The 25,358-nt window shown below is 30.1% G+C and overlaps 1 protein-coding gene across 1 annotated transcript; it reads left to right on the forward strand.

Annotated features, from left to right (window-relative positions):
* LOC124534720 (clavesin-1-like) lies at positions 1 to 24,426 on the forward strand. Its single transcript, XM_047110707.1, has 6 exons — positions 1 to 382; positions 6,864 to 7,026; positions 7,484 to 7,578; positions 14,332 to 14,476; positions 23,446 to 23,639; positions 23,866 to 24,426. Exons 2-6 carry the CDS (start codon positions 6,879 to 6,881, stop codon positions 24,163 to 24,165), a joined length of 882 nt encoding a protein of 293 aa, XP_046966663.1. The 5' UTR covers positions 1 to 382; positions 6,864 to 6,878; the 3' UTR covers positions 24,166 to 24,426.
* Positions 24,427 to 25,358: the final 932 nt, after the last annotated feature.

The raw sequence follows: 25,358 nt of genomic DNA on the forward strand, positions 1-25,358 counted from the left end.
GCATGCAATTTTAAACGACACATGACTGACAGTATCCCTGTGAAGATCATCATATACAATCGTCTTGTTTTATTTTTTTTTATCGCTCGATATTCAAAAAAACTGTTCCAAATTCAAACTGTTAAATTCGATTCTCATTTTTTCCTAATCGATTCTAACGAATCAAACGTGTGCCGTTCTGTCATGGTGTGTACGATTAGACGGACTTTATTTTTATATGGTCGTTTGTGGCGCGTGGTGTTGTGAATTGTGATAATGCATTGTTGATACATTTCCATTTTATCAATTTTAGTGGTAGTGTTATAATTTTTATAAGGTGTTTTTTGTGTCAAATATAAAAGTTATTTTTGAAAAAATTGTGGTGTCTCAGTTTCAATTGCATGTAAGTTTATTAGTAATAAATTTGAGTTGTTTAGGTGTAATTACAGGTACTTATAGTATAATAAAAGATGTTTTTCCTACAACAATTTTTTAAAATGTTTTTTAAGTAACAGAATGCGTGCAATTATTTAGTTTAGGTAAGCATGAACATAACTGTATTTTTAATTTGTTACACTTGTGACTTTTTTTTGCATTTTTTGCAAAGTACATATTTAGTATAGAAATTAAAAATGTGATTTTAATAGAAATACGAGCCCTTTTCAATGCTTACCCACCTGGGCAATTTATAGAACATAAAGTGTTTTAATTATTAAAAAACTTTTCATATATTTTTTATGTCTATCCTAACGTCATAAGTTAGTTCTTAGAAAAAGAAACCGATACATTAATGTTTTTATATTATATTGAATAGGTGATCTCATTTGACGTCATAGTCGTTTTTACCAGCAAAGCTATTAGGCCAGGCATACAGGCAATAAATTGAGTTTAGAATATTTTGGTATTGGAAAGCCAGAAACGGATTAGTCTCATTTGAATACATAAATATATAAGTGCTTTGCCTCTACTAGATGAGGGGTCGAAACATAAAATAAAAACGGCTTATTTCAAATTCTTTCTCATAATGAAAAACAAAATTATCACGAAAAAATCATTTAACTTTTTACATACGAGGATATCCGAGCTCAAAGAACGATCATTTCTTACCTTTAAAGCATTCTGGATATTCAATATTATTCTCATGACGTAAAACTGTAAAATATGACGTGAAAATATGAATTAATATATTGAATGAATGCTTGCACCGTCTTTCTGATTAAAATAAAGTCAATAACTTAATTTTTTCAATAATATTTACGAATAAAGAGATTGAAGCAAGAGATTAATTTTAGGAAAGATGGATCCAGAAATTAATCCTCAAAATAAACCTACTGGTCCCCTAAGATGAAAATGAAAATTAAAAAAAAAAAGCTAAATTATAATATACACGTATTTCAAAATAATTAAGTATCAATCTCCATTATTTAAATGCATTCTAACTGTTGCAATTTTGTAAATGTCTTAATAAGAGATTCCGTAACTACAGAAACGATTTTATATATCTTTTACATAATACATTGATATTTATAAGTAATAAATGTAAATAATAATAATAAGTCTATAAATATCTATGTGTTGGGCTAATCTTTTCTTCTTTTAGAGATGTCTTGAAGACTCTTTGGTGCTTTGGGCTGCTCTCTTACAAAACGAACTTTGAAAAGAAATGTTAGACATTTTGAGTACCAAAAATAATTGCGGGACTGTCATTAAAAAAGGTGTTTCTTTTTTCGGAGAATTTTTTTATAACAAACGAAATTTTTTTTTTTTTAATAACATTAATTTCTCTATATAATTCGATTCTCTATATGACGCGATTTGAAAGGAGTTTATGTTAAGACAATAATCATTGACCAGTGTTACCGCAAAACTCGCGTTTATTTAAAAGTTTTTTTAGCAATTTGCGAAACCTATGACAGGTTTTGTTGTGATTCTATTTCATTGTAAACTGCAAGTCACTCACATTTAGCATCAAAATGATGAAACCTTATTTGAATGTCAAACAACATTAGCTCAGTTAGAATTGGAGTTTGTTGATGACAATTTGCTTTAATTTGTTAACGCTTTTCGGATTTTTTTTTATACAGCCATAGCACGGATGTCTAACCAGCCAGTAACTTTTTCCGCTCTCTAAACTTAATTCTTTGTTGAATTTTAGCAATTTAGTAAATTTCATTCAAGAATCTTCTGTATTTTCTGAACATCTGCGACTTGAGCTCTTCAAAATGAGACCATTATAAAAAAAATTATGCAAACTATTACCCGTTATCACCGGGATAAGAATTACGCTATAAATATATAAGATAGCGATCGTTTATAATAATCTTAAGAAAAAATATAATTTCATTTTGATCAGATTTCTAGAAGCTATATTGCTTGTGTTATTAAAAACTAGTATTTTTTGCTAACACAAATAATAATTAAAAAAAAACATTTTCCATACGAATAATGTTTCCCATTATATATTCTTGTGATTCTAATACGTTATAAAGCAAATTCGAAATTTATTCGTATTACGTTAACGTACGAAACGTGTTACGAAAATGAGTTATCTCAATCTTAATTGAAGTGCTTCGCAATATAGCATAACATTTTTGAATAGTTTTAAACACAATTACAAATGTCTAATTTACCTTCAGCCCATTCAACATCTGTACAAATGCACGACTAATAAACGAACATTATAGGCATAAGAAGCTAAACTTTATTATTAATAAGTAGGTTTTTAAAAAAAGATATTTCCAAGTATTCAAAGACTAAGAAACCTTATAATTGCATAAATATTTATTCGCTTAACGATTTAGTTTGGCAGAACATAAACTCTGAAGCTTAATATTGTGCATTCAACTTGGTGACCGTACCTTTTTTGCACAAAAATGCTATAAGAATTCATTATTTTATCAATACATTCTAGAGAAGATAATTTGCTTGTTTATGGTGTTACATAATTAACATAGAACAAATGTTCTAATTTAAGTGGATGAAACAAAGTTTAATATACACTAAAATTTAAAATAATATTAAAACAAGCATGTTTAACTAATCACTTGTTAAATATCAGTAATGTTTATTTAGGAATTTCCTTTATATTATTGTATGAAAAAGAAAATAAGCTGTACAGTATTTATGTAACTGATAAATATGTTTCAAATTCCCTTTAAAAATGCTCACGAAAACGTCAAATCCGGCTCTAAATCAGAGCTCTTTATACCATATCTTAGATCGTCTTACAAGCGTCACCGAACATGGCATTAATACATAAACTGTCTCTGACAACAGATTTATCCGCACGTGACTTCTATGTGTTAATATATTCATTATCTAATAAAAATAAAGGACTACAGAAAAAAGCTTAGTCATTATGAACGTGCAAAAAAATAATAACAATGTCAATTATGCGTCAATCCTTCGGAGTAAATATCACATTAATAGTAATTGTATTGATTTAAATTTATTTTCTTTGAAATATTGTATGCCTTAGGAAAGTTCTGATTCTAATTGCAAATTATATTTATTATGTTTTCATATCGATTTAATCGATATCGCTTTCGATTTGTTTCAATTATATCTTCTTATTATATTCTATTTTAGAAATCACTTTGATATAATTAATCGATGACCTTAGTTATAATTTAAACGTATGTTAAATACGCAATAGTTTATAAACTTCTTATAATGTGAAGAATTAAGTGTTTACATTGACATTGATCGAAGATGATAGATAAAATGATTCCATATATATTTAATGTTTTTAACATTCATTAACTTTAAAACGTGTTTGTAATTATTCAAATGTTTCTATTACTTTAATGTATAATCAGATTGACATTCCTATATAAGTTACGACAGGATCTTAGCTCTTTCATTATGAATTAATGAGCCACTCTCTTCAGAAATTCAGATGAATCAGATGCCACACATATGTGTGAACACGAGCGCAAGAGTTTCTAATAAAACAATTGCCCATACAAAATTTGAAAGAATCAGATTTCTTGACAAATAATAAGAAAATGTTTTTAAAATAAAATTCCTAAGGAATATACTTATATAATTTATTTATAAAATCAAAACAAATATTACATCACAGATATTTTCCAACGTTTACTTAAATAATGTTAGCAGTAATAATAAATAAACATTATACATAGTAAATATCACATTTATTATGCATAGTAAGCTTACTATGCATAATAAATGTGAAATTGCTATGTAGATTATTTAACCTGAAGCTCCAGCCGACTGATATTAGTTGTGCGTTGTTTAAATAAGCATTTCTATTATAGTTTATTCCAATGGGAAGAGGAGAAAAGGTAAATAAACAACTTTGACCTTGAATTGATATGTCATTTGCGTTCGACTAGTGAGGTGAAAATAATGAATGAATGGGTAATGAATGCTAAAGAACGATATATATTTTTTGATTTTAAAAGTAATTTTCCGTTTAAACAAAGCCAGGTCGTAATAAAAAACTTCAGAGAATTCCGAATAAGCATCCGTGCACATGATACAAAAGATGAGAGACGAATGTCTTTCTTACCATTGTATTATTTTCAAAACTATAAAATTGCTATGTACAAAACTGATCTACATTTCGGGATAAAAACTTATTTTTAAGTAAAATAATTCTTTTAACATTTTTGGTAAATATTATTTTTATGTAAAAACCTTACTGTATAAAAATTACTTTTTTATCTATCGTTAGGTAACTTTTTACGTTTCTAATAAATAATTTATATTATATATTACAACCAATTAAATAAACATATATTAAAAAAATATCTATAATTAATCTTAAAACTAAAATAATATATTTTTTATCTGTAAAAATTCATTCAGTCTACATTCGTTTAGCGAACATCCTTAGTTGAGGCCTCTAATGTACGTCATCGAAAAATGGCGTCTTGAATGTCGACAAAACTGTTTTCGTTACTTTGGAAGTGAAATTAAAGTGGATTTATGTAGTTTAGTGAAATATTGTTGCATTACAAATGAAGATATATTAATCAAGAACTGTTTGTAGTTAATCATATAGCAGAATTATCAACAAAACACTTGTGATATTGAAAAATACGGTATGTTTTGAATGTTTCTTTTTGTCATTGGAATGGACTATAAATACAATTTTGGGTTCCGTAATGAGAAAGAAGTTATCCATATTGTTATGTCTTAACAGAAATATATTTTTGTATATTCTTAATTGGTTAAATTGATTGAAATAAAATATATTCCTTGTGTATTCCTTTGCAATCTTTTCTTTACTGATGATATAAACTTATAAATTTATAGAGATACATTATACAGATTTATACAGGATAACAGAAGCTCGCATGGCCATCTACTCTGCTCAAAAAAAGATTTTTAAGAAACCTTCTGGAATGCGTCACCTTTGGTCCAAGAATATATGTGAATAAGCATATTAGCGAGGCGACTCGCGTGACACAAGAGTTAAAAAGGGTCTTACATCAAATTTAAAATTGACGATTAGATATTGGTAATCCTATGTTGATATAATCAACATATCGATATAGAACCCTTCATAAAGTTTTTTTTAATAACTGATACATACGAACACATACATTATTATTGTGAAATGAAATCCATTTTGTTTTCCACCTAAATATTCGTATCCAGGCGTCTTTTTTATGACTTCGCCATATATCACCATACATTTATACTTATCTGGTTTTTTCCTGCTAAACTGACCTTTACGGCAATCCATTCTGATGTCATCTTGGGGAAAGCTTTCGTTGGCGTCATCGGCATCAATTTTCAGCTATTAAAAATTATGTTCGTTTTTCTTAGAATCTTAATTAGAATCAAATCTAGTGGCTAATACGTTAAATTAATTCTACTAAGATTTTAAACTAAACGCTCATTGGTCGTTTATTGCATCCTCGATTACCACTGACCAATGAAAATTCAGAGGAGAAAGAGATAGATAATTTGACTACTATTACATATTTTGATTTATATTAATAATTACCTATTGCATGAAGAGTTATTAGTGTATAAATTACAAACCGTCTAAAAGTAATAATTAAATTATTATTATTAGATACCATATAAAGTATCGAATGAAACATAAATCATGTTTAACGTTCTTTGAGAGTTCATTAACTTGTCCCAAAGCGAGCATTTCGACCCTGTCCTCCTTTATGTCTCAAATTTTTCATCGCATCAATAAATAGCTCCGAAGGCAACCGAAGTGAAAGGAAGCAATATTGCGTATAAAAATAAAAAATGTACGGAAACTTTGAGAGGCATTGATATAATGCTAATTTCATTCAAATCTAAAACAGGTAATTCCTCACGCGATTATTAAGATGAAGCGAAATTAAATAAAATCTTTGTAATATTATTATATATAGATATAGAATTAGCTCTATAGCCAAGAAAACCCTACAGTATATCTATCAAAAAACAATACGAGGATACGATATAATATACTGGATCAATCCTTGCATTTTTTGCTTGACGGAAATGGCAATTATTTTTCCGGCTTCGATAGTAATGTATTATTATTATTATACTATACGAAAACCTGCCTTCGCTTGAGTAAATAAATAAAACTTTTCATATAAACGTCAAACATTGCTACCCGTTAAAAGTCATTGAATTTTATGGATTTAATACCGAATTATTAATATAGATAATAATATTGATTATACGAATTTTCGGGATATTTGTTGTGGACTAAAAAATCATAATTTTTATCGATATTTAAACGTAAATACGTTTCGATCGGGTCTGTCGTATACATAAAATTATAAAGTAACATAAATAACATTTAATCGATTTTTGTGAACCATTAATATAGAATTGATAAAAAAATATTTTAATTGTAATATCAAACAAACGTATTTAACAAAAATTTAAATATTTTACAGAACCAGAACATCAGAATGTACGAATGTTTCCTCGAAATAGCATTCGAAGCAGAATTAAACACTAAAGAGGATCCAGAGCTCTTGGCTGTGGCGCCTGAACAATGCAACGAGAATCCAGTTACCAGGGCAACAGCCATCACGGAGTTGAGAAAAATGATTTTCGGTAAGACCTTATCGTGCTATGTATTCTTAGTATTTCTTTTGTGTTACGAAATACGTCTGGGAAATCGTTTTTGTCTGTTTTATTGACAATTTTACGAAGTGAAAGTTTGTCTGATCGCCATGATGAAGTAAATTAAGGTCAAATTTGATTGCAACTAAAATGCACGCCTTTATTTCTATTTTTGTCATTTTATTATTATCATTCGAAATATAACATTATATTTTTAACTAAAAGAAGGCAAGACAATATGAACTTTTTCATTGTATAGACAGTGTGCCTAAAATTAATTTTAATAAATGTATATTTTTCTGATAAACCCCGTAAAAAAAAAAGCAATAGAATTACTATTTAATCCGAACTATTAAAATCATGCTTATACTTATATACTACTGTCTTATAAAAAATGATCTAGTATATGTACAAAATAAATATCTTAATAATAAATAAATATTTTCAGAGCGCGGGGAATGCAAACCACATCGGACGGATGACGCATATCTCTTGAGATTTCTTCGAGCGAGAAACTTTATTGTCCCGCGCGCCCATAAACTTGTATGTCCATATTAACTTATATTATCGACATTAATAAAATTCCACAGTTATTTTTAACTTGGTATATTAATTAATTTAAATCTCATATAAAAATAACATTGATAAATTGCGCTTATCGCTCCATAAAGAATATATAAATTATGTAAAGGCGTAGATCACATTCGTTGCTTTACATGCAAAAAGTTAATTAATTACGACTAATTTAAATTCGTGAAAAGAATAACAGTTTATTTTTTCGATTTTTCTCGATAAAATCTACGTTCCAAATTGACGGGTATCTTTTCGGGTAATTCAATATCAAAAAAATATTTGATACAACAAAGGAATTGAATAAGGAATATTCTGATTGATTTAGTTCTAAAACATGATGGAATAATGGGAAATTTATAACTTGGATCAATTGTGTCAATATTAATCATCTTAACACTCGAGATTTTTGTTTCAATTTATTATGAGTATATTTTCTATATACACCGCCTGTGACCCTCAAATAAATTATTCTACACTGCTTATTGGACGTACGCTTTTGGTTATCGTGTGTGTGTGTGTGTGTGTTCTATTGATATAGAAGATTACACTTACCATTATGGTAATAAAGCTAATAGTATATATATTATAGCCTTGTAGCGAGATGTTTCATTGAACAATTTTGATAAAGATTTTTTAATCAGACTATATCAAATTATACGAAATCACAGGTTTTTTGGTGAGCACATTTGCGCAACCTTGACCTTTCTTGGAATTGATCAATATGTTTTTATTTTTAAATTGTAATATTCGTCATTTTTGAATATTTAAATTTCGATTCGAAACGAATAACGAACATACACTTTTTCTAACCGGTAACAGTTAACGTTACTGCGAATGCCTGATTTATAACGGTTTTTAGCATGTTAACAATAAATCGAGCAAAAGTTTCGTCGTTCGTTCAACTTACATTAAGTTTTTTGCTGGTTCTTCTGGGTGTATTCCGGTGGTAGTTTTACGTTTACTGTAAAATAAAGATTATTTAAGAGAACATAAATCATGTTTTCTGACTTACTAGGTTTTTTTAAGTTCCGCCAATTAAATTTAAAGTATTAAAGGAAAGAAAAAAGATATGATTTGCTGATCTGAACGATGATCGGTTGAGTAGTTAAAACGTATACATCTATAATATTAATAAGGAATCAATGTGTACCTTTCACATATAATAATGATAATCGTATCTTGTATTTGTTTAATATATGTAATCAGGACCGAATTTGAAGGCATGGCGGCCCTGGGGCAGCGATCAAGTGGCCCGAATAAGGTCAGGGTGGTTCGCAATCAACTAGCAAGTTTTAAAGTAAATTAAACGTTTGGAAAATTATTTCTATAATGTTGATTTTCGAATATTTTGTAACCGAACAAATGCTAAGTATAAGTAAAGACTTTCAATTATGCACGTTGGCTTTAGTTAGTTTAGCGCAGTATTATTCATAGAAACAACACATTCATCAGATATTCCTGCACCAAACAGCAAAAGCACAAATATGCTAATGTTTGTGATTGTTCGAACAGCCAGTGAGCTAGTGTAACTGCAGGGACAGAGAAAATAACGTCTTAGCTCCCAAGGATGTTAATGTGTTAGGTTAGATTAGTTAATACCAATACTTGTGAGTGTTAGTGACCACTTTCCATCAGGTGGCCCAAATCCCTGACCGCCTACAAACTAAATAAAAAAAATTGCTCGTATACTTGGAATTCCGATAAATTCCGGCGCTTAAATCCGGCCTTGTATGTATTTGCATACGATTATATATTTAGTCAACGTAATCTGTAGACCTTGTCAGTACTAGTTGACGATTTGAATTCAATGCTTGTCGTAAGCTTATGTAGGTGCTATTATGCAATTATAAATGGATTTACAATCGTAATGGAATGTACTCTTCAATCTATAAAATATATTTCATACAATGTGTACCGAACTGTGTAGTTTTTATTATTGCTTTAACTCAAAAATAAAATAGAAAATAAATTAAGTATGTACTAGTATATGTAGTTATTTATTTTAATTGATATTCCATTTTATGTTCTCCTAGTACATTTATTTTTTAGGTGTCGTATCCAAAGGGTTATTGGTACGCTGCATCGACAAACAGTGGTAATAAAGTAAATAAATAATAAGTGGCACAGTAAGACTCGTTAAAAAAAGTAACCCGAAAATTATACCATCTTAAGCTATATTGGTTAATTTTAATTTATTTATTTATTATATATAATATTATTTAAGAAACGTAATGAGGAAATTATAAGCATTTCAAAAATGTATAAATACTTATACATTTATATCAATAACTTTCGAGTAATGTGGCGTTTAATTTATTGCCAAAATCACATCATTGAATATGAGTTAGATTTGAGGCCTTTTTATATACATTATGGCGAGCAAAAAATAATTAAAAAAATATATAAAAGAAAGCTTTATATTTATAAGACTAAATTAATTAATTAGTTTTACTCCATAACAACGATTTTCACGTAAAACGGTTTTGAGACGGCCTTGTATGGGGCTTTCCCATAGTGCGCTGACCGCCGTCCGTTTGTCCGTCTGTCACCAGGCTACATGAGTACAGCCATGAACCGTGATAGTTAAACACTTGATTTTTTTATAGACGATGTCGTTCTTTTACTGCTATAACAACAAACACAAAATAAAATAATTATCTTAGTAATAGCTCTCATACAATAGACATGATTTTATTTACTCTTTTTCAAAAGAATGGTACGGAACGCACGTTTCCGATTCGCACTTGACCATTTATTTTTACTGCGTTCTGCATAAATAAATAAGATTAATAAGACGCGTCTATCTAATGGTATTCATAAAATACGTGAACGTCATTTCAGCAATTATTATTTTAACTTTTTGACTACCGACGGAGAAAAACAAAATCATAATCAAGATATCAAAATTTTAATTTCAACCTTTATATATATAGTTCGCACCAAGTTATCAAAATATAATTTTATTTAATATATAAACAATATATAGCTCATGATATATTATCTTAGCAATTATGCTTCAATTAGCTAGCTGTAGTGCGGTTTCAGCCCAGTTAATTTCGAATTATTCGCTTGATTTACACACTTCCACATATTAGGTGACATTTATGGACTCTCCGCTTCTTGAGCTCCATTGATTAACATTATAAAGCCTTTGTCAATCTTCAAGCGGACTATATAATTTAGCATTTATTCACATGAGTCTAGTAGTTTCTTAAGATATCGCTTTTAGTTCTGCAAAGGAATTACCTTTATAATATACATAGCAACCAAACCCAGCTTCGCACGGGTGTTATACTGATACTAAAATAATATGCTACAGAAGTTGTTTATTTACGACATCACTATAAAAACTAAAATTATCCGTGGTTCTTTTACTGAAGAAGAAAAGAGACAATATACTTATTGTCCATATATTATATATGAAATCCGTTGTGTAATTTTAAAGATTTATTTTATTTATTTATTAAGATCTAAGCATATATATGGGCAGACAGCGGTTAGTGACTGTATTTTATATTATGTACTATTTAATATAATTAACAGGTAATGAAAATGATAATGAAATTACATTCTTATTGGCGCATTAATAAATAAAATGATACGACATACCCTATATCACTCAGGGGTGATGTAGATTTGTATCCGATCATTGTAGTAACATACATACATAAGTCTTACTTCTTTATTACAATAGTAGGTATAGATTACTTACTACTTATATAGATATTTACGACTTTAAGAGTAATGTGGGCCTTGTGGAAAATATTTTATCTTAAAACAATCCGTATCAAAGTCGTTTATATAGTCCTTATGAATTTATTATGACTTTAAAACCAGTTCTACTAATACGTGTTTTTCCAGTTACTTTTATATTCGTATTAGAATCTATAAATTATATGTATATAAGCAATTTTTATATTCAATTTAGTATCTTGTTTTAATTGTTCTGTTATCTGTTACCGTCGTCCAAAGCTGTGGTCACTATAGGATAAATTAATAATTCTTTTTTTTAATGGTATAGGTTAGCGGACAAGTACATAAGCCACCTGATGGTAATTGGTCACCATCACCCATAGACAATGACGCCGTAAGAAATATTAACTATTCCTTACATCGTCAATGTGCCACCAACCTTAGGAACTAAGATGTTATGTCCCTTGTGCCTGTAGTTACACTGGCTCACTCACCCTTCAAACTGGAACACAACAATACTGAGTACTGTTATTTGGCGGTAGAATAACTGATGAGTAGGTGGTACCTACCCAGACGGAATTGCACAAAGCCCTACCACCAAGAATCTTTACATCGCCAATGCATCAAAAACGTTCGGCTCCTTGTTCCTGTAGCAACAATGGCTCACTCAACCTTAAAACGGAAATACAATAGTATTACGTGGTACTGTTTAGCATTCCAATAAATGACAAGTCGCTGGTATCCACCTATACTAGCGGGGCTTGCACAAACCCTACCATGTCGACTCGAAAAACAAAATGTTATATTATGCAGATTAATTAGAAATATAAAATATTTATAATTATTAAAAAATTAAAACAGTGTTTATTTAAAGTTACTCATAACCTTTTTATACCTTGTGTTTTTTTAACCTTTGAATCCATTGTATATTTTTCAAACACGACCACCATACTTCATTGAAGCGTGGAGATGAAATATGCTCCAAGTCCTATTTTGAAAAAGAAATTAGGCCTGATTATTTTCATTCCATTATTATTGGACTGTTACCATGTATTGATGACTATAGTAGTAGTTATACAATGTTACACGAATTAAAACAATTACAATAGGGAACATGCAAATATAATATTTATGGAATTTTTGGTATTAAAATGTTATAAAAAATATAAAAGAAGGGCAGGGGTAAGGTTTATATTTGATATAATGTTGTTTTTTTAACAATAATTACGAATGAAAGTAACTTGAAATGGGGCGTATTCCAAAACACTAATTACCGTTCAGTGACGTCACTCCTATAATGGCTTTTTATTTGAGGTTGTAAAAAAAGTGAAAATTGAAACGAAAATTAATTTCGTATTTCAAATTAAAATGGAAGTTGAGTTTGTCAAAGCTGACTCCTCTTTTCAGCTTGAAACCACTTTTTTCTCAGTTTTTGTGTCAGAAGGTCCACTCAAAAACCATTTATTTGAAAACTTTGTCGAAGTAGATGAACACATTGGCACAAAACATATGTCAATACGGTTTTTTTTTCGGACTATCGAATAGCCTGTTTTAAATTTTTACCAAAAAGTATCTCAAAAGTCGTGAAAAAATGCATAAGTATGAGAGCCAGTGAGGACAAGTATGCTCAATGGGCCAGTGACAGACAGGAGTGACGTCATACGAAATAAAAATCCGTTTTCGCGCAAAAATTCAAAATGACATTTTGTAACTGCATTTTTTGCAGTAAATTAGAGTGTTTTGGATTTTAAGTATACATTTGGTCTATCCTCTATGGCGTTCTTTAAAATAAACACAAAAATAAAAATGGTGCATGTTTCCTATTAATATATGTTTAACCGATTTCATTAATGAACGTTCTTATACATAAATAACAATTGTTTTAATAATAAATATTATCTGTTTATATAAAATCAACTTGTAATTTAAATACGGCGGCAACAAAATTAATAACCCAAAGTAAAATAAGAGGAAATGATTTAATAATTTCAAATCAGAACATAATTTTGTTCGAACTACGAAATAACCATAAATATTCATGTAAAAGATATTCAAAGGAATAACGACACCTTGAGATACATTTACTTACAGAAAATGGTCGTGTGGTTTGAGTTCAATTTTATGAAAAGGTACAGGCAAAGTCTTTGCATATAGAGAACGAAAATAACCGGAAAAGAGGTTTTTCTTAGCCGCTGCTACCGCACCGAAAGAGTAGCTCTGGTCCAGGAATATTTTTAAAGAGATAAATTTAAAATTTACGAGTTTATAATTATAGTGGTTCCAATTTTCTCCTAAAGCTAGTGTCTGAATTTAAAAGAACTAATTTGTCGATATTTTCGAAAATAATTTCGTTAGTGTAGAGAAAGGAACTCTATAGTACCAAAATGGTAGATCTGGGAAATTAGATATTATATCATGATTTTTTTTCTACTTCATTTCCTTCGAAAGAAAATACTATCTTAATCCAAATTTCCAAACTTAATTTATTTTGAACAAACGATCAATCTCCTTTCCCAAAAGTACCAATTTAGCTTTTCTTATCTTCCAAAGATGGTTTTCATTTTGTTATTAGTAAAACTTTGAAGTGATTTTTAAAAGGAATTAACATCTAATATATTTAATTTTTAATTTGATGTTTTATTTTATTAATTCCATAATTATTGATAATGAAACATTACTAATAGTGATAGTATATGTTATTGAGCAAATAAAGATATCTTTTTATAGATAAAACCACTATACCGAAGATGGTAAACGGAGGTCAAGTAAACATCGCTTGGTGGCTATCTGACCTCCGTTATTCCTATACTGGAAGAACGTGTTACATATTAGTATAGAATACGAGTTTACCTACTAAGATATAATTACAGTCCCAGATGTTTGATTTAACAACAGCTCTAATTAATTAGTATACCAGGGTATCATAAAAACTAATATTTGTAAATCTATGCTCCAAGCAAAATCGTATACTTTATATTTGGAAACCAAATTTGTGGCTTACAGAGATGTTTTTTCTGACGTTGTTCTCAGCTAGTCCGATACTACACATTCCGGGAGGAGTACCCGCATCTGTACAAGGGTGTAGATTTGTGGAGCCTCGTGAAGGTTAAAGACGCCTACGAAGGTATTTTGCTGGACAGACCTGATGTTGGTAGACTGTCGATATTTAGATTTGGTAAGTATTCATGTCAAAATCTAACAGAAAATTCCTATACAGCAGATAATGTATCGTCAGCAAGGATATATGGCTTGGTGGTCAAAACACGTAAACGTTAACCGAAAATGACAATGCTGTTATTCGTGTATCTAATTTTATAATTACGTATATAAATTATCTCGTTCTCGGCGATGAACGAAAATATGGCGAAGTCGTCTGCATATATCCCCACAAAACCACAGACATATCGTACATCCATTAACCCGTATTAGAGCCGTGTGGTGGTATTACCTAGAACCCTTCTATTCAAATATGAAGTATTGCCCAGCAGTGTCACATTTAAACATTTACAAAACATTTTTGTTTTATAATGTTTTAATAAATTATAAAATAGGTAGACAGATTGGCGAATGTGCAACTTAATGGTAAGTGGTGACCATCGCCCGCAGACACGCGAAACTTTATGCATCGCTAATGCATCACTAATATTTGAAACTAAGATGTTATGTCCCTTGGACCTTTAATTATACTTGCTCACGGCCTTTAAAGCAGAATTCAACAATACTAAGTATTGGCAATAAGCGAGTGGTACCAACCCAGTCATACTTGCTCAAAGCCCTACCATCGACTGCATATATTGTATCCTATTTACAGAATGACGAGTTGTAGCAATATGTTGCTTGTAAACTACATATAAGAACATAAAATCGCACAAATTCGTTTTTATTTTATTTATTTGAGGTTTGTCTTTTCTTTTCATTCTGTCTTGCATGTTTTACGAACGAGATGATCGTCTCCGGGCTGATTTAAATAATGAAAATATGTTTATTATTATTGTACATTACATAAATAGTTGTGAAAATCTAATTTAAAAAAGAAAATAAAAAATATATACCGCTGATTCTTTCGCCGTATCTTCTCAGGTCCGAGATATTATGTGATAAAGTCGTTACCTCTGATTTTCCATAAAACAAGAGCTTTAACTTATTACATTGGAATCAGAGTAATGTATGTGATGTTGTCTACTATTTATTATTATTATCCAAAGCGGTAGTAGATTTTTGACTATCAACAAGCAAGTGTAACTTCTATATTGAAAAAAGATTTTCAGTATATATCGCTAGTATTCTCGTAGAGAAATTATCATTTACTTAGATTATAAACTATGTACTATATTAATTTGATTGCAATTTATTCGATAATTCTACCAGTACACAAAGAGGATTGAGAGGATCTTTCGATGGTAACAATTACACTGATTTTATTGTCGTTAAGCGATATGTACACAGTCCGATTAACTCATGAATTAATGGCTTAAATATCAAATCACATCAACAAATACTAGCACACTTTATTTTATTTCAAACACTTTTAGACATATTTTGGACATCAGTATCGTAAGCTAAATATATAAAAATCAATAACAATACCTATTATTTCAATTTAGAACATTTTAAAATATCCTACTACATTATTTATAAAATAAATAAATTACTTTCACTTTTAATATATAAAGTTATTGTCCTTTATAAAGGGATTTCCACTCCAAAGTACAATTAAAAGTTCAATCACCCCTACCGTTTGAATTGTTAAATAAAACCGCAAACGTAAAAGCCTGACTTAACCGGTTCCCCAATACTCCCAATGTTATTATGAATTGTTGAACACTTCAGACAAAGGTCAATGACAGTAACAACAAACCCAGCAATTAATCAATTATATTTATAAGATAAATATCAAAATGTTCTAAATTAAGTTTTATGATTGTTTCAAAAAACTTAATGATCGCATCAATAAATCGAAACAGACTCATTAAATTAGAAACTATCTTATGACATATAAAAAAATAGTATATGTATAAACTACGTATAAATGCTAGTCTCCTCGTGTTGTAGATGTCCATGGGCGGTGGTAGTCACTATCCATCAGCAGCTTCCATCACAAAAAATAATGTAATTGTCATTCATAAATATATGTAAAATACAAACATGATTAAATATGTTTAATGAAATTACTTTAAATGAGTAATAGTTTCTCGGTGGTTTCTTGCGTAATGTAATAAAGTTACAGGGCCGCGGACAGAAACTCGTTAATAATTTGATATTGTTTTATATGAGAGCCGTTATAACCCAATAGTTACGAGACATGCCCCTCCGCAAAAAGGAGAATACGCCTTTGACCAGAAGTGAAAAAGACTTTCAGTTTTATATGATTTTATAAAAGTAAAACTGAGTCAAATTCTACGGGAATATTACACGCGTAATAAGACCATCTAGTTAAGCTTATACGAATACATTTACACGAGTATACTAACTTAGAAAAGCAGGAGACATGCGTCCAATTAATTCCAAGTAGTTTCAGTGTTCCGTAGCGTGCAAATCGGAAACAATGAGGAAGCGGCTAATAGTGTACCGACCAAGAGTATTACTACTTGCAGTTTCTGCTTTTCAATTTCCTTCTAGCTTCAACTTCTAATGGCATATTTAAATACTAAAAATTTTCTACTTATTTTTTATAACTATCCTTGAATAAATATTGGACAACATCACATACATAACTCTTATCCCAATGTAAGTAGTTAAAGCACTTGTGTTATGGAAAATCAGAAGTAACGACGGTCCCACAAACACCCAGACCCCAGACAACATAGAAAAGTAATGAATTTTCTGCATCGACTCGACCGCGAATCAAACTCAGGACCTTGGAGTGGCGTACCTATAAAAACCGATGTACACACTACTCGCCCACGGAGGTCGTCGATCCTTTTGATGTACAAATAGTTAATAGTTTCCTCACGGTAGCGAAAGCGATCCTATGACAAAACCCAAAAAGGCGGAGTGGGTTCCGCTGGGTTTTTTGATTATGCCGATATACTAAGGTGCACTTCGCGTGAGAGAAACAAAAAAAGGATTAGCTAATGGACAGTTCATTTTTTTATGTAAAACATTTATCGAAAAAATTCGTATACCGTGATCGCAAATGGCATGATATTCCATTGTACCCGATATCTCTCATCCCACTGTTCTGTACTCTCTCATATGTACAGTCAGAGTAAGAAAACCTTAGACAGTTTTCAAATTAATTCCTATATCAACTCTTAAGCTCTTAGTATATTTTGAAACTAAACATCAAATCATTGCGACACAATATGTCATTCTCGATCGGTAAAGCAGATAATCGCTCATACTGAGTATAATAAAATAGATCTTAAGGTGACGAACCTTCTCTGATCCCGACTGTACATAGCGTATATATTGTAAACATCTTTATAATATAAAAGTATAATAATTAAAAAAGTAATTTCCTATTTCAAAAACCATAAATTTAATATATGGTTAGTCTGGGCATCCCGTGATGGCTACTTGTTTGCTAAGTATGTACGTTCATGTTACTAGGGCTACATAAATATCCAAAGCATTCACTCAACCGATATGGATTGTATAGTACCGCATACAAAGCATTTATACTGTTGTAAAGATTAAACGACCGTAGAAAAAATATATATTGAAAAAACATCAGTTCACGATTGACCGATCCGCTGCTTCCAAAATCACACTTTATTTACCCTGTGACCAAAGAAAGGCCCGACAAGAACGTGACGTGTTACCAGGCAATAGGTTATTGACTTATCCTTATCCTTAATAATATTAAGGCGAGAAGCGAAAGTTTGCATGTGTGGTTGTTTGTTAATTTTTCACGCAAAAACTAATAAATAGATTTAATGAAACTTTACAATAATATACCTTACATAACAGAATAACATATAGGCCATAATTTATAAATATGTTGTGTGAATTGTTTAAAATATAACGATATTTCAAGTGAGTAGTAAAAAGTTCCCATCTGTGAGCTATTCTGGCGTGCGCTGCAAAAGCTCCACAAAAAAGTCCGCGACAGTATAATCTATTTTTAACGAGTACGCCATCATGGCCAAAATAGTGAACCGGAAATACAATAAAAACTGATAATTTTTAATGCACATTATTGATAATAACCTTAAGCAAAATAATTACTAATATCGCTTCTGGTCTAACTGCTCTTTCACGGCAAAATACGGATCTGAACATAATTAAATTTTATATGAGATCAATTTCAACTTCGTTATTTTTAAACACAATACCTGACAACTCCTAAGCGTGAACGAAACTATGAGCGAAAACTAGATTAATTTACATATTTTAATACATAAGTCGAGATGGCCCATTGGTAAGAACGCGTGCATCTTAACCGATGATTGCGGGTTCATACCCAGGCAAGCACCGCTGATTCATGTGCTTAATTTGTCTTTATAATTCATCTCGTGCTCAGCGGTGAAGGAAAACATCGTGAGGAAACCTGCATGTGACAAATTTCATAGAAATTCTACCACATGTGTATTCCACCAATCCGCATTGGAACAGTGTGGTGGAATATGTTCCAAACCTTCTCTTCAAAGGGAGAAGAGGCCTTTAGCCCAGCAGTGGGAATTTACAGGCTGTTGTTGTTGTTGTTGTAATTCATAAGTATTTCATATATTTAAAATGTTAATTGTATCTGATTTTAATGGTAATTGTAAGTAAAACTAAGCTGTTTTTAACTATATATTGACGTCACATTTTTTACCTATATTAGGTATCACCAGATAACAGTACTAGTGTCAATTTGAAACTACATAATATTTAGTAATATATAGTATACAGGTTTCAGTTATTCTAAATAATAATAATGTTTAACAAGCGAATACTAGGATATATAAAATGTTAGTGTTTTTATTAACATACTGTTGTTAAAATGTTGAAAAAGAGTAACTAATGCATTTTTGGGGATTCCTCTCGGGACAATCTACTTTCCGAATTGATTGTACCTTAACATTTAATTCAATACTGTAACATAACGATTCAAAAGTGTTTTATGAGTCTACTTGAATAAAGAATGTTTTTACTTTGAAAGAAATTCACAGATCAACTCAGTTTGACGTGAAATACTGAAAATTGAATTAAACGAAATACATATATTATATATACAATCATTTGTATATAACTTTATCAATAGAATTCGTAAAACCAAAAACACTCTATTCAGCTTTCTCTTTGACTTAAGTTTTTATTATAAACGAAGGTAAATGAAATACATTTTATTCAAATGGTAAAATACCAGTGACAAATCTGTACATGATTACCAAGCGGGGCCCTGATTCTGTATGCCACAATTCGTAACGAGTCGAAACGAGTGACGTAATAACAAACTAAGAAACGCAAACGTCTTTTCGTGACACGCCGAGTTACGTTTTCCTAAAATGGTATTCTGTATGCCATAAGAGAATTTGTCTATGCTTTTTTGAGAGATTACACAGAGTACATTCCGATTCATTTCCTTTATTTTAATATAATTTTACCGGTTTTTTTCTAAGTAAATTTATTATTTTTTATTTATCTAATGCCAAATATTTGAAAATAAAATAATACGAAAACTTATATATTTATAAATGCTAGCGCTAAAATATAATTCAATCCAATTAATACAAATAAAAAAAAACAAATATAAAAATTAAATCAATATATATTTTTTTATAAGTTGTTCGGAACGTATGGAAATGAAGACAGACGTCATTATTAACAAAAATGTCAAATTAAATGTAAACATGTCATAAAAATAATATTTACTTAAAAATAGATTTTTTCTTAAACCTTCATTAAATTTCTCTTAGCAAACGATCCAATTGACCAAAGTGATAAGATATATTCAAATGGAATGGATGCACAGTCGATTCGAGACACATCTTTAAGTTTTCGCCTTTTCGTTAACGTATTGGATATTATCAATTCGATTTCCATATTATACTGCAGTACGAACTTAAAATAATCCAGAATATGGTTTAAAGGTGGCACTATACCAGCAGTTACATGGTTATCTATAAATGTAAATGATATTTTACCTAGAATTGAATTTATTGAAGTACCTATTTCAAATCTAACCTTAATACATTATAACCTAACCTAAACCTTAATATATATATATATATATCGCTCATTTCTTTTAGACACTCAACATATTAATTTATGAATAAGGACTGTTATGAAAAGATTGGACAGTGCTAGCTAAGCTTCCCTTGGACACATTGACATTAGATGATGAGTTGAAGTAGGGAAGAACAACTACAGAATACTTTAAGTGTTCTGTGCCAATCTTACATATACATTACATTGGTATGAAATCAACTGAGAATGAGAATAAAATGGAATTAGTTTCAAATTAATCATTTGTTAAATAATTATGTAACTTCTAAAGAATGGAAGGATTACTTTGTAATGTCAAAATATCACAAGCATTGTTTCTGAAATATTAGTTCCCAATCAGTTCAAAAGAGGAAATCAGATTGGAAATCTATTAGTTTAATGAATACAAATGTACTTATGTAAAATTGCTTTAACAAATAAATATATTTTAAGTCAAATATATATTTTTCTGATTCTTTCATTAATATTTATTTTAATTATACTATACTATACTATTTATATTATACCTAAGTAAAATAAAGAAAATGGTTTTTTGGAATTATTTAATTACTTCTGGATATGTTAATAATTAGGTAAATAGGTAATGTCAAACTGCAATGAATAAATACAGTTATATAATTTAAAACAGAAATTTAATTTGTATTTTATTAAGCAAATAAAGTTATAAACTTTGTACAACACAAATATATAGAAATTTATTTTAAAATAACATAGGGTGACAAAAAGGATTGCTTTACTTTAAAATTGTGCATAATTATGTTTCTATAAAAATGTTACTTATCTGATAAGAGACAATAAAAATAATCTTATTAGAAATGCACAATTATAAAATATATTACTAATGATTATATTTAGCAGAGTAACTTTTAATCTAAAAGAAAACACTATATTACACACTAATTGTTATTTCATAATATTAGCACGAGCTGATTTAACATTAATTTGAATTGATGGATTATTTAGAATATTTTTTATATAAATTTATGTATACAACAAACATTTAAAATATTCTTCTCAATTTAAACACATAAAAAGAAAATTATAATTGTTTAAAAAATAATAATATTGCAGTTTTAATATGACATAATTTTGCCTTATTTATTTTTTGTTTAAGGAGTTAAAGTCTATATTGATTCTCTTACATTTATTTTATTATTGAAATACAAGATCAAAACCTTATATCAACTTACTTAGTTTCATTATGATAGAAATGTAGTGGCTAAGTAAATACATATATTTTTCTACTAAAACTAGTCACCTTTTTATGAGTTTTATGTAAAATAATTTATTCACTTTCACACAGTTGTTTTAAAGTTAGTGGTATTCCTTTTTCCTGTGGATCATCACCATCTCTTATAAAAATAGCTTTAGTTTAACACATTGCCCATTATTACGTAGAAAGTCTTCTTTACCTCGTCTTCTTTGTTTCGTCTTAACATTCTTGCATGGATATTAAATGGTTTTGGTCTTAATGTTTTGATATTATTCTTCTATTAATCAGTCAATTTAGATTATAAAACTGTTAGCGAGAATTGTTATATCTCGCATATTAATGCACACTTCATTTTTAAAGCATATGCCTTATTAAGCATATTCTAAGCATATTCTAAGCCTTTTAATCGCACATACGTGTGGTAAGAAAATTTTTATCACCTTTATATTTTTGTAACATAAAATGAACATGAACACTTTTTTAACTAAATATAACTCTAAAAACTATAAATATAATTTATAAATCACATTAAAAACATATTTATTTCAATTTTTATGTCAAATGACATTCGCGTTTCGTCAAAACACGGAGATTGAAAGCGTGTAATTTTGACATTTCAAAACGAGTTAATGACGCGATGTAAACAACCCTAGGTATAGTTTTTGATTTGACAGTGGCATTCGGAATACCGTTTTTAGCCAAAAACGCGTCGCGAGCTCGTTACAAGCGCGTTTGCGTTTTCGGTGGCATACAGAATCAGGGCCCGGATTTAATCTGAAAACATTATCCAAATTTCCACTGGAGCGATCGATAACAGTAATTTAGCGACGTGCATTTATTTTTTTACGTCAAATCATAATTTTTAATTATACATGTACGTGTAGTGATGATATAATACATACACGTCATTTTTTTCTAGAAAATTCTAGAAAGTTCGTATTTTATTAAAAGTTACAGCTTGCAACACTTGTTCGACGACTAACTTCCTCGATTCTGAGGGTCCATGATAAGATTTAAAAATGTTTAAAATGATCGATTACCAAAAGCTATCTTAAAAATTGGAAACATTTATTACGAAAAAATTCTGAGCTACCTAAATCTCGGGTACGATTTTTTGATTGTAACTATTTATTACTACGGGTTAATACCCAAGACATGTTATTCAAGAACACAATCACACGCAAGCATACTCTTTTAATTACATTCCATTGGTACGATTTGAATTTCTCACCCCAAAAGCGATATGAAACGACCATTTAACCAGTGAAATCAAAAATCACACGCTATACTTGCTTTTCAAAGTGCGATGGTAGTCAGGCAGCCAGCCAATATCGTATCTTACATACCAGGGCTATAACCGTTTCAGTTAACCTCTTGACCTTGACTCATAATCATGAATATTCAAAAACAAACGAACTAATTAACATATCATTATAAATATTATTAATACACTTTCTTAGTGTTAGGGCTTTATAAAATCCCGTCTGGGTAGGTACCACCCACTCATCACATATTCTACCGCCAAACAACAATACTTGGTCTTGTTGTGTTCCGGTTTGAAGGGTGAGTGAGCAAGTGTAACAGGCACAAGAGACATAACATCTTAGTTCCCAAGGTTGATGACGCATTGGCGATGAAAGGAATGGTTAATGTTTCTTACAGCGCCATTGTCTATGGGCTGTGGTGACCGCTCGTTCGCCAACCATTAGCATAAAAATACTTACCTTATTTTAACTTATTTGAGACGTTTTCATATAATTCAGAAACATTCCTTTTAGGAACATGGGACCCGAGTGAGTTTAATGTGGAGGATCTAGTTCGAGCTGGAATGGCGATAACTGAGATTGCTATACGGCAGCCAAAGCTTCAGATTTTCGGGGGAACAGTCATCGTTGATATGGAAGGACTTACACTGCGACACGTGGCGACTCTGACACCTACCATTGCTTACCAGATCGTGTCTTTGATGGGGGTATGTTCATTTTTGTGTACGCGTGTGTGTATATGTATACATACATATATAATTGCCTTATAGAAACAGTGATGTATTTATTTATATTTTTAGAATTGCAGAATATAATTCAATTTTTATATTAATTACTAGGCTTTGTATTTAACAAAGTGGTGGAGCAAAGCCCTTTGATTAACATCTGGGCAGGTGTAGTAGTAACCTATAATTAAAAATACTATTTTTCTAGATGTCATGTCCAGCACGACTAAGAAGCTGCCATATTATCAATTACTCCTGGATATTGAACACGTTCTTCTACCTTTTCAAGAAATTCATACCTCAGCAAGCGTGGGATAAAATATTCTTCCACGGTAGTGATTTGAAATCACTCCACCAGCACTTAGATCCGTCTTGCCTGCCAGCGAGGTATGGGGGTACGTGTAGGAGCCATGTGTCCAGTGGAAAATGGCTGCAGAAGATTAAAAAATATCGTGACGAACAGTTCGATAAAGAAATGAAAGCGTTGGGTTATGTTATTAAGGAATGATGGAAACACAAAATTCCTTTGGATAAAGACATGTGATAATACTATTTTATAAGAAAACATGGTGCGGCATTATGTTTGTAAAAATAGTACAAACTTTTTCAATAATAATATGTAATGAAACTGAGCTGTGATTGTATTTAAGTGATTTTTACAAGCAGTGGGTCGTATTTGAAATATTGTACGACATGGTTTTAGTATCGATATGTTTAAGCTATAGTTTTTGATATTTTTACTAAATTAAAATAAATATTTTTTTATAAATCATCTGGTTTTGATTACTAAGTGCCGCCATACCATCTTGAAATAATATATCGTATACTAATAATAAAATTATTTAATTTGATGTTATTTGAATAGGAATTCCTTATATCTTAAGTAATATTTAAGACATCGCATTTGGATATAATTTCTTTTAAATGTTGATACTCGGCTATTTTACCTAGATTGACGGCAGTAAAAATATTTTGAATAACTCCACTCATTTCCATCTCTCTATGTTAAAAAAATGCTTTGGATTTCTCGTTTTATCTGACATATTTCTTAAGCTCAACTCCAAATAACAGAAACATAAAAACAGCCCTTTGCTCCTTCCTGAAATAATTCGGCGAGTATCACGTCTTTATTGCACCATTAACCACCCCCTTCGCTTTTACATATAACCAGACTAACGCGATCCCCACGATCCTATGAATCAGCTTTGTAACTATTCGCATAAACATTTTTTTACAAAAAGTGAAGGTCTCGGTTAAATGGTAATAAATGCGATACGTCGATCGTGAGCCCGCAAAGTTATGATGTTTAGAACGTACACTTTGCCTAATGCTTTATTTACGGCATATAAAATACTTCAGAGAAATATGATCTTTACATAATGATATTAAAGGGTATATTGGTGTGTCAAGTCATGTTTGTCAATTTAAAAAAAGCTTAGTTACTCGCTGTAATTCAATTAACGGCTCGATGTTTTGGCCTTGTATTAGCCTCCTTTTTATAATTGTGATAAAATGAAATTGTTCATGGTTCTGTGGTAATCAATACGTTTCTATACCGTAGACACGCAATTCATGACATTTTTTGAAAGATAAAACAACCCGAATATGATTCAGTTTTATTCAGGAATTAGTTAAATACTAAGAGAGATTTATTTATTATTGTAAACTATGATTTCAAGTTAGGAATAAATAATTAATTGT

Source organism: Vanessa cardui, chromosome 13 (genome assembly GCF_905220365.1).
Source record: "Vanessa cardui chromosome 13, ilVanCard2.1, whole genome shotgun sequence".
NCBI classification, from domain to species: Eukaryota; Metazoa; Arthropoda; class Insecta; order Lepidoptera; family Nymphalidae; genus Vanessa; species Vanessa cardui.